This window comes from Micromys minutus (genome assembly GCF_963924665.1).
Source record: "Micromys minutus genome assembly, chromosome: 25".
Taxonomy (NCBI): Eukaryota; Metazoa; Chordata; class Mammalia; order Rodentia; family Muridae; genus Micromys; species Micromys minutus.
This window is the reverse complement of record NC_137960.1, coordinates 6,213,120-6,226,183: the sequence shown is the minus strand read 5'-3', so window position 1 is coordinate 6,226,183 and position 13,064 is coordinate 6,213,120. Positions and strand designations below refer to the sequence as shown.

Here is a 13,064-nt window from a genome sequence, read left to right as displayed (position 1 = left end):
AAAATTATGATCTGAGCAGAGAAGGTAAAACCCAAGGCCAGATTACATTATGGCATTAAATGAGTGTGCGTCTGCCAGGCAGAAGGCTTTGGGTTCTCACCCAGGGCTAGGACTCCCTGGAGGAACGTCATGAAGGAGATGCCCCTTGTTCTGGCCACCTGCTCTCTGCCCTGGGCAAGGGTTCCTCCTAGAGCCCACACCCTGTCCACACATTGCAATCCCCTGAGGAGGGGAAAAGACACTCTCCACCCTGCACACACAGCCCACACATCTGGGATTCTCAGCTTTAGTTGGCCTGGGTTTGGTACAGAATTGGCTTAGATATTTAAACAGGAGGACAAAGGGCTGACCTGGCAGAACTCGGCTTCAAAGCCTCAAGACTAAAGACCAGGCTGGTCGCATGTCTTTATCAATCTTATTGCATGTATCTTGAGCCAAGAAAAAAGAGCAGGGGATGGGAAGAATTCATGTGCATGGACTCACACAGGCACACTTGCATGTTCGTGTGCGCGCGCACACACACACACACACACATGCCTACTCTTTGATAAGAAAGTATGCTGAGATATGGTAAGTCTTGGTGCTTGCTGTCTAATGTTTTCTACTGAACCTACTGAGGTGACTGTGACCAGGAGAGAGAAGTACCCAGGATCCAAGGTGAAGGGCATCAGAAAGGAGCCAGCGCCCGGTTCCATTCTGTTCTCAGTTGTCATGCTGCTGGATCTTAACTGTATGTTAGTGTGACATCTCCCGAACTATAAGTAGATGCTAACTCGACCTCTAAAGTACCGAGAAAATGAGCACAATGGCTCCACGTGCCTGCTCCAGTGGGCAGCATAGGTCCTGGGAGTGCAGTTTCCTGCTGTCTTGGGTTCGTAGTGGAATTACACAGATGCATCTCAGTTTTCCTAAGCCTGCCAGGTGCAAGGCCCTTAAACAGTTGTTGAACATACAAACAAGGGGAACGGATGGAGGCCGGAATGGCCAGGTAGTCTGGAAAGTGACACAGCTGTTACATTTGGTCAAGTCAGACAAAACAGAAGCACTTGTGGTTAGACTCAGGTCTGCTCTTGAGGCCTAATGTTAGATGACGTCAGAGGTGCCGGGCCTAGAGCTCTCCAGACTGAGATGTGCGCTTGCTGTTGCTGATGACATACACACAAGCATTGCCTCTGGAGTGCCAGTAGGCACAGGTCACTGAAGGGCACCCAGTGTGTGCAAGTGCTCTCTCTCCTTACATCGCTGGTCCATAGATCATCTTTAGATATGATTAAAGAGATGAATGTGGTCCTTGGCCCATCACACAGCCAGACAGTAAGAGCCTTGTGAGTAGAGGGCCGTCAGGCAGCGTGTGGGGTCAGCACAAGAGGCACACTCATAAAGAACTGTCACCAACTCCCCACGAGTCCCCACGCTCACACTTAGCCTTAATACCTGTCACATCTCAGTGCCATAGGACTTGGAGAGGGCACCGCTGTCATTGCCGGAAGCCTAGCTGACAGGGGACAGTCTTTATTATTTCCTCCCTTTGAAGAATCTTTTCCAAAGGTTTATGTTTGCCTTCCTGCCCTGCTCTCCAAGGCTGTAAGTAAATCTGTGTCAGCCCTTCCTGGCCTCCAACACTGCTCTGTGAGCTGCCTCTCGGTTCTGCTTACTGTGTTTTGTTTTTAATTTTTTCAATCAAATTTATACATATCCAAAATTATCACATTCATTTAGAACCCCAGAAATAACAGCCCCTTACTCACCCTCCTAACCCCAGGCTGTCATCAAAGGCAACGTTTTTCCTTTCCTATTCTTATTTTGAAAAGATGATGTATTTAAAGAGAGAGAGCATTTTAAAATAGCTCAAAATAAAAGGCTCTGTCTTCCTCTCGCCCATCTTCTTCCAGAGACTTAGAAATAAATGTGTACTCCCCATTTCCCTCGGTCCCGCCTCCAGCTGCCAGCTACTTGGCCAGGTGCCTCCCTCAGCTTTCACTGAAGCAGGGCAGAGCCAGTAGCTAGAGGTCCAGCATTAACTAGCTCACACTCCTTCCTCTAGTAGGTGCCAAACGCTTCTGACTCCACTTTTTCCACTGTCACCTGTGGTCAGTGACAATCATGTGAACACGTGCACTCCTTTTAACCCTTACTTTTGGTCAGACTAGAGACATGGTTCAGAAGTTAAGAGTACTGGCTACTCGCACAGGGGACCCAGACTGTTTCCATTGGCCCCATGGTGGCTCAGACCTTTTGAACTCCATTTCCAATGGGTCTGATGCCCTCTTTTGGCTACTGCAGGCACCAGGCACACTTGTACACAGATCTCCTATGCAGAAATACTAACTTTTTTTCTAAGTCCTGTTAATGTTCTGCTATTTTCTAGTCGCATTGTCAAAATTATCAACTGTCTTCCTGCTTTGGAACGTACAGATTTTCTCTCCCTCCCTCCCTCCCTCCCTCCCTCCCTACCTCCCTTTCTCCCTTCTCACTGCCTGCTTAGACCATGGCTTCCCTGTTTCTGAATCCTGGGTTCATTGCCTGTAACTGTTCAGAACCGAGCTGTGTGCCACCCTGGTCACCTTCTCTCCTGTCCTTTCCCAAAGGAGTAGAAGTTTTTTATGTCCGTTGTCCATTTATTTTCAACGAGCTTTCCGGGTTCATCACCTGCCTTTCGTAGGAACAGTACAGATTTGTCATACTGGGTGTGCAGGGAACCATCCTGTTGTGTCCCTGACACACAGAGCTCTGAGCATCTCCTGCCCATCATCCATCTTCCTTTCTTCTGCCATGTTGTATGGTCTGTGTTCTGGATCCCTGAGTCCTTTAGTGGAGCGCCCTCTCCTAGGGTTATTAATGCCTTGGAGGCACCTTGTTTAAGACACCAATGCAAGTCACTTAGATGCAGTGACTTCCTTTTTTTCATACTGCCCCGAAGTTTGGCTCAGAACTGGCTCCTCGGTCAGCATGGGAAGGAAGCGCCCTCCATCCTGTGACTCAGGATGTCTGAGTCCATCCCTAGCTGACCCGCTCCTCCAGAGACACTGGCAAGCTTTTGACGATTCCGAACCTCGACATGCTTTGGTGTGTTTCTTACTTATCATGTGCCTACAGGGGCCTCGGTAACTGTGGACCTCCTCCCTGGCTGGTCTCTGCTCTCTCACAGGAGTATCTGACCGGCCTGTGGCTTTCCTGTTCTGCCCTCTTCTCACCTTTGCCTCTGTTACCCAGGGAATTTCCTCCACTTAAGTCTCTAACCTTTCTGTTTAATTACTTATTTCAGCTGGTGTTTTTAATTTACAGAAGTATTTTCCTGTTTTCAAACATCTCTCTTCGTATCGTTTTATTATCTCTGAGGGGCATGCTTTATCGTCTCTGAGGACAACTGCTTGGTTGTACAGTTAAGTTATATCTATATCCCTGTGTCATTTTATTCTCTGTTTCCAGCCTTTCTGTTCAATCTTTCCGGCGCTTGACGGATTGTTCACCTTTAAACATCGCACACTGAGAAAGCCAGCTGGACGTGTTCTGTCTGCAATGGTTTTGTGGACATGTTCACAGTTATCAGGCAGGGACTACTGTGTCACTGGGAGACCCCTGCCACTCAGCCAGGACAGCATATCACTGCCTCCTGGTGGCTTCTTTCTGGGATGCTTTTTGACCTGGGCATGACCCTCTGCATTAAATACAGGGTTGGAGCTCAGCTGCCTCTACTGGAAGACCCTAGTCACCTGCGTCACCCAGACAGCACCCCTTAGTTTCTCACCCTTCTGTATTTTGCCAATGGCTTGCTTTTAACCGGAATCAACTGGTACATGTCATACCATTAGAATACAAGCTCCCAGAGGATGAGGGACCGTGGTCTGTTCAATATTCTCAGGGCCAGTTCCCACTGAGCAATGTTTATAGAAGGAAGGGGAGGGGGCAGGGAAGAAGAGATTAGGAAGTGATTCCAGCTCTTCTGTCCAGCCTCCCACTGATGTCTAAGCCCAGCTGCAGGAGCTTGACAGCAGACAATGTGACGTGGACTCCCAGCCTCTGGCCACAAATGACCCACCCACCTCTGGTTTATCTATTGTTCTCCAGAGGCTGGACCTCCTCAGTTCAGAGGGAACTGCATCTCCTGCGAAGGTGGAAGTCTCCCTCCACAAGGAGAAAGGAAGGCGTGGAGTTTGGGGAGTACGTGTGTTCCTTTCTCCTGCTGTTGGCCAGTCTTTACTGGTCCAGTCCTCTGCACACAGCTTTCCCAGCCGGCCAGTGTCGTAGCCCTGGGCCTGCCTGGGGTTCTGAAGTGTAAAGTCAGCTGCTTCCTCAGGATGCTGATACAGAGGAATGGTTGCACCCACGTAGCCTTCCTGTGAGTGTGTGCATGTGTGTGTGGACGTGTGCATGTGTGTGCATGTATGTGTGTGAGAGAGTGTGCATGTGTGTGGTATGTGTATGATATGAGACACATATCACCACTTTTTACTGGCCTTTTGGTGGAAGGAGCAAAGATTAAGCCATTAGTTCCTCTGTGTTGCTCAACTGCCAGTCTGGCCGTAGCAGATACTTTTAGACTGTCCCACATGGCTGCTGTCGAAATCACTGCCTTTGATCCTGGTTATACCACAACAGAGACGACCAGGCACCCTTGGCGGAGGATGCACAGGCGGGAGTTACTAGGTAGCCTCTGTGTCTCGCCGTGAATTAACCACTTCCCGCACTTTCTCAAATAAGCTCAGACACTGTTTTAAGCCCATTCTCTATTTCACAAGCTGTTTAATCACATAACAAGTAGAACAGGGAGCAGCTCCGGTCTCCCGGTCCAGAGTGATGGCTGTTAACATTTCTCATGCACTCCCACATACGACACGAGATTCTGCGATTGACACTGGCGCTGCCTTTGCTCCTGTCCCCTTTGCCCTCTCTTGAGACAATCACTGGCTCAAATTCAACATGCATATTTCTAGAATACTTAAAAAGTGTTTCAGAAATGCACATTTCATGGGCCATGTGTGGTTTGCTTGCCGAAGGTGAAGGTGAAATCTCAGAGTTCTGTGTCACTTGCCCAGCTCTGGTCATGGATGCTGAAAGAATCGGACAGACAAGGGGCTGAGAGGAAGTTCTACTACAAAGCAAAAGAACGTCCACAGGGTGGGTGTGGGCTCGAGAGAGAGGCGTTGCTGGTCGTTGGTGTATCTCTGTTGACTTTAACAGAGAAGGGTTCCTCATGAGTTAACACGAATACAAGTTGGGGGATTTGAGGAGTTGAGATTTTTCTCAGAATAGGGTTACCTTTCTTCTGCGGGGTTTTAGAATGGAACTGTCTGCCTGATGGAGCAGCTAATATTGCAATGTTAATGACACAAAGACACTATTATCATGAAGCAAAGGACACCTGTGTTGGTACCTGTTGGTTTGAAGTAGTACTGGTGGTCGGTGTCCACCCCTATGTATCCGCCCTGTTTATACTGTGTGTAATGTCATGAAATGTATGCTGCTGGGCTGGGCCTGGCTTTTTAGGGCATCTTCCAGCCTTGGATCTGGCTCCTGACAATGCTGGCCTTGGAGGGAGCCAGGAGCAGAGTCTCTACTGTAGGCAGAGGAGGGCTGGGTGCCCTCCGTGGGCGCGACTGCCTGCCTGCCGTCCACAAGTGCAGTCCTGGCACTGCAAATGTTTAAACAAAGAAGACATGCTGACGACAGCCAGGGCTGCCCTGCTTTGGTGTCCTACCATGCTCCTGGTAGTTTGTGGTTGTGTACACACAACCACACCTAAGTACTGTGCTACAGTTGACCATTGCGCATAGTCAGTGAGACTTTAGGGGAAAATGACTTTCCTAGTGTGTGCACATGTATGTGCACATGCGTACGCATGCCTCTGTGATATCCAGTTTTGTCAGTAGCTTGTGAGGCCCAGGAGTAATATCCAGGAGGTAGCTAGTGCTCCAACCACAAAGTCTCTTGGAAATTTGTCATTGAGCCCTTTGGTGAACAAAGACATCATTTTGATTAGGTCCCAGTTCTGTTGTTAACTGTAAATCAGCAGCCAGGAAATGCCAGTTTCCTCATCCTGCCTCAACGCCCTCAGCCCCTCAGAGTTCACAGCACTGCCTTATTCCCAGAGGCTTTTGTCAGGAGTCAGGTGACAGTGCTGTGACCCACTCTTTCCACTCCTGTTGACGGGCTCTCACTGGGCTCCATCTTAGATCCGACTTGATACTCCTGATGGTTTGTAACCCTCACTCCTCAGCAGGGGCTTTAGAACGATTGTCTTAATCCCTTCTTTTCCAACTTGTTTAATCAGCACCAAGGCAACGTCATCACTTGCCCTTTCTAAAGCTTCATGTGTGTAGCCTTTTAGCCTCTTTTTGAATTTTGTGGGTGGTCCTGGGAACCTCATCAAAATTTATAGCTGTTTCATTGAAAACATTACTTGTGTCGCACAAGTCACAAGTGGGTTTTTGGAACAGCAGTTTGTGAGTCAGGACCATGCTACGGTTTGCATTCTTCTCTATTAGTTTGTGAAGTTATAAATGCCACACAGGTACATTGTCTGTGCACAGATCCCTGAGCACCCAGCAGGTGCACGCCCAAGAATAAATCCACGTGGATTCTCTGAAGCCTAGCTGCCTCTCTGCCTCCAAGAGGTGGGTGCTGAAAGGAACAGCTTTGGGTACCCTGGGGCCCAAACTTGATAGCTCAGACCAGGCACAGGGAAGCTCTGTCCTGCCTACTTTCTTCTTTCTTTAGCCCTTAGTAAAAGTTGACACAGAAACATTTTAGACTGCTCTCATCATTCCCTTCGTAGATAAGACCAAGGGCCCGGACAGGCTGAGCAATTTACTAAATTCAAACTGAGGCTGGGTGTGGTGGTACCTACCTTTAATCCCAGCGCTCTAGAAGGCAGAAGCAGAGGCAAATAGACTTCTCTGAGTTTGATGCCAGCCTGGTCTAAATAACAAGTTCTAGGACAGCCAGGACTCCACAGAGAAACCCTGTTTTAGAAAACAAAAAAGCTTCAAAGTAAGATTCAAAGCCAGGTGCCCTGTTCCAGGTCCCAGGAGTCTATGCTTTCTGAACTGCAGGAGACTAGGATTGACCCTGCAGTCACCAGCAAGCCTCTGTACTGGAGACATCTGTGACAGCAGGGGAGCACTCCTGAGGCCTCCTGCCTCTAGACCTCTGCTAGAGCCTCACAGCTCACTACTAAACGTAGAGCTGGCACAAAATACTCCTGAAATAATTCCAGCCAAAAATCTGTGTTTGTGTGTGTGTGTGTGTGTGTGTGTGTGTGTGTGTGTCTGTGTGGGTGTACCATGTGCATGTAGAAATCAAAGGACATTTATAGGAGTCCTTTCTCCCCTCCCTGAGTGCGGACTTAGCAGCAAGCACCATTAACCCCTGGTCCACCTCACTGTCCCAGAAGAGCAATAGACAATCTTTTGGTTTCTTCAATGTGGGTTTTCTCTGTGTAGCCCTGGCTGTCCTGGAACTTATTTCTGTAGACTAGGCTGGCCTCAAACTCACAGGGACCTGCCTGTCTCAACTTCCCAAATATAGGGGTTATAAAGGCATGTGCCATCACTGCCTGGCTGGGATTTTCGTTATGTAGTAAATCTCAAATGAAGACCAAATCTGTTTTCTGGCCCATTGCTCCTGTTCAGATCCTTCATTCAAGCCTACATAATGCAATGCTATTCCTGAGGAGGCAGGAACAAATGTCTCCTCACCCAAGACAGGGAACCAATGGCAAACCAAAGTAAGGACACCACCAAAACCAACTTGGTAAACCAGTGAGTGTTATTGGGGTTACTACAAGAGCAGAAATGACTCAAAGACAACTGCATCACCGAAGCCCACCCCAGAGTGGTTACCAGCTCACAAAGCTGGGAGCCTGGAGCTCACCACACAGCAGGTAGGCAGCTCAACGGGTTGGAGAGTGTCCTTTCCAGACAGCCAAACTGGTCTGAGCCTCTTCCAGGCAGCTGAGTCTTCTAGTCAGGAAGTGTCTGTGATCAGTCCTTTCTGGTTTTATATACTTGGGGCAGGAAGGACCTTTTGAATCTGGTGAGTTTCAGGGATTTCCTGAAGCCTCTGAGTTGGTCACTTCCTAAGCTTAAGGAGCTTCCCTGAGGGATAGACTGTCTCACCTTCTCATAGAACTTAGAGCTTCCCTCCTAGATGAAAGTATAATCTTGGAAAGTATACTGTCTATGAGCCTGGTCCTGGTTAGGCAACTGCTACCCTGGAGCCATCTTGTTCATTCCTGAGATGTGCTGCTCAGGAAGTGTGTTAAGGTGGCCATGAAGCAGCTGTGTCTGAAGCTTATGGGAATGGCCATAGCCTTGTATGGTCTAGTATCATGGTACTGGGGTTTGCTTCTGTGAGATCTTACTCCAAGCAATGTCTTCTGAGGTCACACAGCACTTATAAACAAGGCTTGGGTGACATTCCAAAGCCTCCATTTTCTCATAGGATTCATGTAAAACTATTTTGACAAAAGTTTAGGGAACACTCTGAAGCTGGTGTGGGGTGGGAGTGGGATACATTCCTGAGTGCCCTGAGTGGGCTCCCTTCCACTTTGCTCTCTGCATCGGTGTCTGGTGGCAATGAGATCATATATTCAACTCTCAGGCTGTGTTAGTGGAAATGAACTCTAATGTGATTAGATACTAATGCAATGTAATGGAGGATTGGTATTAAATTGAGACCTTCTGATCTTATTACTCTGCAAACTCCTGCTCCCTCCTGCTCAGCCGCTGCCCTGCCCAGAGCCCCAGGCCAGGCAAAAGTCTGAAATGAAGAGAAGAGGGCACCTGTCTGCCAAGGATACCTCACAGGCTTTACTCAGGAGCTCTGACAGAAGCAGAGGCCTGACACTGGGCCTGCCTACAAGCTTGGAGCCCCATGCTCTGTGGGGCCTACACCTCACATGTACTCTCTGGAACAATGAGGTACAGGGCTAGAAATATCCCGTGTTTTACCTTCCTCTCACCCTGTCCTCCAACTCAACCCCAACCAAGGCTACAGCTATGTGTCCCTATTCCTAGCCAGCTGAAACTGTACCCTAACCTCTGTTAGGGCTGAGGTTGGAGCTCTAATGCATAGCCCCTAGATGCTAGGTTCAGAGCCATACTGTGGGACCCCAAAGACTAATGGCCACATGCAGTGTCCCAACTGGTAGGCATCCTGAGAGCTGAGGGTCTAGGAAAGGAAGAAATCACCCCCCATAGACAGACAGACAGACAGACAGACAGACACACACACACACACACACACACACACACACACACGGGGGGGGGGTGGCGTGCATGGGGAATGGCAGGGGAGTTGTCATTATGTGTGAGTAATAGTGTTTTTACAGAGAGAGTAATTTTTCTTACTCTGTTTTCAAAAACCTGCTTCCAGAGGCAGAGCCTTTGTGGGCAGGATGGTAATGACTTTTTAATGACCTTAAGAGGACTGGTGTCCAGGCAGCAGTGAATCTGGCTCAGTGGGAAGTGCATATTGAGGAGGAAGATGGAGCACCTGAACCAAATGGGGAAAACAAACTGCAGATACATATATTTCCTTTGCTAGCATTACTTGGTAATTAGACAATTACAGGAAACAGCTTCTGCAGCTGGCGTCTCTACAGTGGGAGGAGGACCGGCAGCGACCGTGAGCGCGACCGTGAGCGCGACCGTGAGCTCTCACATGGATGATGTGGGTAGGACTGGAGCTTGCAGTCACAGCGCGTGCCCGTAAGTGCCGGGCCAGGAGCAGGGCTCGCCCTGCACACAGGACTTCTTGGCGAGCCAGCTCAGCCCAGACAGGAAGAGGAATTGTCTTTAGACCGTCTGTCTAGGTTGCAGCTGGGACGATGGTGACAGTCAGCCCTGTGCTTGCTGAGCAGCCTTGAGCCGAGCTCCTAGCACCCATTTAAAACCAGGTACAGCACTGCCTGCCCGAAGGCAGGTGGGTTTCTGGTGCTCGCTAGCTAGTCTAGCTGAAACAAGGGAGGAAAAGTAAAACACTGAGATTGGAGGCCACCAGAGTTGGGCCAGTGCTGAAGGGAAGCCGTGGGTCTGTCTGCAGCAAAGGTTGGCGGCTTTTCCGCACACTTGCAGTCCAGGGGCCAGCTCTGCCCTGGGAGTGACCCCTATAGCCCCAACCTGCCTCGCCCTGCTCCACTCAGCCACCTCTACCCTGTTTCAGAACTCCCAGCAGCTTCCAGGACAGTCACTCAGGTTTGCCATATGTGCTAATTACCTGCTGATGCCACCAGCAGCCCAGTGACGCTGGCTCGCCCAGCCCCACCCGTACTTAGACAAGGTCGAGTCTTTCATAAACTCCCACCGCCCATGATTGTGTCCATCCAGTCATCCTCTTGTCACCAGGCAGACATGGTCCACAGTCTTGCTTTGTTTCCCAGTGGCTATACACCCTAAGTCAGTTACAGACAGTAACCGTGCCCGCTCTGGCAAGATGGCAGATGCCCAAATGGGACGCTGCATTTCCTGCTTCCTTCAGTGACATCGGAGGGGGAAGCCCTGCCCCATCTCCCATCGCATCCCCCTGCAGATCGGGTCTCTTAGCATCGGAGCTGCTGTCAGCAGGGCCACCTGTCCCAGCTAACCAGGCAAATTGTTGTTTCCTCTCAGGTCTTGGCAATCAGTTACTTTTGAAAGACAGCCTGCCTCCTTCATCCGAATCGTTGGAACACACAACACAGCAAATGAGGTAAGGGGTCTCTCCTGAGAAGTATAGTGGCATTTCCTGATAACCAGGTAACCACCGCATCCCAAGTGGGCTGTTGGCCTTGCCTGCTGATGGCACTTTGTTAACCACAGCTCCGTATAGAGGTCCCCATCCTGACCCAGAGGGGACGTCAGATCTGTCTGTCCACTGGCAAGTGAGAGCCAACAGCTGCCGCTTGGCTCCTTGCACCAGCCTGGGCAGAATCAGCTTAAGAGAAAGCAGGCGACCTTCTCAGAGTCGTCAGCCCTCTGCAGCGCTCTGCGCAGAATCGGGGTGACTGAGCTGTTGTCCCTGTGCACTGTCTCTCTCTTGCTCTGTCGATGTTCCTCATTAGCGCACACCCCTGAAAGGCTCTGAGTGAAGACAGGGATGGTGAGAGGAAAACCAAAGAGTAAACCGAGAAGCCTAAAGTAATGACTGCGTGTCATGGCCCTTCTGCTTCTCCCAGAGCCACCAGAGCACTCACGGGGCCTCTGTGCTTCCGTGTAGCTAGCGTGTGCTGGGCTCTGGCCAGAAGGGCTGGTGTTTTCACGGGTGGGTGACGCCATAGAAGGGAAGCCTGTGGCCTTAGTGCCCACAGTGAGCTGCTTGTTGGCTTCCTGCCTTTCTCCTCCGAGGGTGGGGACGCCTGTGAGTCTGAGTGCAAATCTGGGACAGGGTCCTGGAGAATGCAGGGGCTGCCCTAGCCAGTGTCCCGACATGTGAAGGAAAAACATGTTAGCTAGCAGAGGAAAGGACAAGACAGACCGAGGAATGCTGGGAGGGGGCTTCTCCTGCTTCTGGGAAAGACGACTACACCATCATTTGCGCTGACCCCACTAGAGCGGGCCCAGATGTGACAGTTGTTTTCACGACATCCCTTCTTTCAGAAAGTATTCAGGTGTCAAGCACTTCAAATAACACTTTCAAAAGTGAAAATGTTGTTGTAATTTAGATCTGTTTCTACCTATTTAGGATACTAACGATCCACACTCACAATGGTTTCTTACGAAGAGCAGCTTGTAAATAGAACCCCAAATGTTTTCAAAAGAGTAAGTCCGCCGACACTTTTACAGATGTCTGAACATTCCGTCCTAAGGAGGTATGGTGGCCAACTAGAAAACATCGTGAATCACACAGTGCGGGATGAGCACTTAGAACCTTAAACTGTCGTTCTCAGAATGTAGTAAAGGCGCAAGAAGCCTGCATCTCCCTGGAGCCGTGAAGACATAGCCTACTCCCAGACAGAGCGTTTCTTGCTGCCCCACTGTGTTTGGGGTATGCCTTGGGCAAAGCAGTGTCTCCTGCGGTCAGAGGGACAGGAGGAAGGAGAACGACTCAGAGCTGGAGAACTGGGGGCAGCGCAGGGAGAGCTGATGATGGGGCACAGCCAGGGAACGGAAGCTAGGGATGGCTGTCCTGTCAGCCCAGGGGGCCCTGCAGCTGTCAGAACAGATATCCATGTTTCTTATACCACAGGAGGCTGCCTTCCAGGGCCAGGGTGCACACAGTCTGCCTGGCAGAGAAGATACCTTGTCCGTCCACCTTTGTGTGGCCTTTCTTGGTATGTACACATGGACGTGGAGTTAACGTGAGCTTTGGTTCCCTCCCCCTTCCTGTGAGGACACCAATGATAGCACTCTGCCCCCGAGATCCCTTCTACACCTAGTGGCCCTCAGCGGCCCTGCCTTCTCACGTTGCTCCTCAGGGAGGGAGGGGTCAGTCGTACTGTATGAATCTGGACTGTGGACGTGGAGTTCTCACAGTGACCTCTGTTTAGACCAGGACTCGTTTCCCTTCAGCTGAGTTCTGTACCCCAGGCTTGTTCTGATGCCGCTGTTGTCAGGTGCACAGGAGGACCTGGGTCATGTTGTTTAATTGGTCATAAAATACACTCTTCCTAAAAGAAAGAAGACCATGAGCACCTGCTGCTTTGCCAGGAAGTCTTCAGAGAAGGCGGGCAGAGTGGGGTTGTGAGGAGCCCATACGAGGACAGGGGTCCTAGTTAGTATGTATGTGACACTATTTGTAGGCACTCCTCTGTCTTCACTGCAGCCTGGAGCCCGTGAGCTAGCAAGTTCTCAGCCTCTGCGTTGATTCTGCCTTACCTTCCAAACACCCAGAGGCAGGAGGGCCCTGTGTCCGTGGGACTGTGTCTAACCTGCCCCCTTGAACCCAGAGGCTCAGCGTCTGTCTGCTGTGGTCATTTCCCTCTACCTTAAATCCAGGCAACTGCAGGCAGTGGCGGCTGCTTGGTCTGTCGAGGTTCCGGTCTCTTTAGTCGCCAGTTTGAGCAGACTTTCTCCTAGCAGTCCTCTAGCCGCTCACTGTGGTCTAAGGAACCGTCCAGCCATGGTCCCGGGCCTCGCGCACTCACA

At 50.3% G+C, this 13,064-nt stretch overlaps 1 protein-coding gene across 2 annotated transcripts in view; it reads left to right on the top strand.

The window, feature by feature from the left end:
* The window catches only part of BTBD9 (BTB domain containing 9), a 328,964-nt gene that overhangs the window by 309,121 nt on the left and 6,779 nt on the right, over positions 1–13,064 (top strand). For both annotated transcript variants that reach the window (XM_080937967.1, XM_080937966.1), the window contains one exon: positions 10,611–10,689. In XM_080937967.1, coding sequence (XP_080794093.1) covers positions 10,611–10,689 — 79 coding nt within the window. The remainder of the gene's footprint in view (positions 1–10,610; positions 10,690–13,064) is intronic.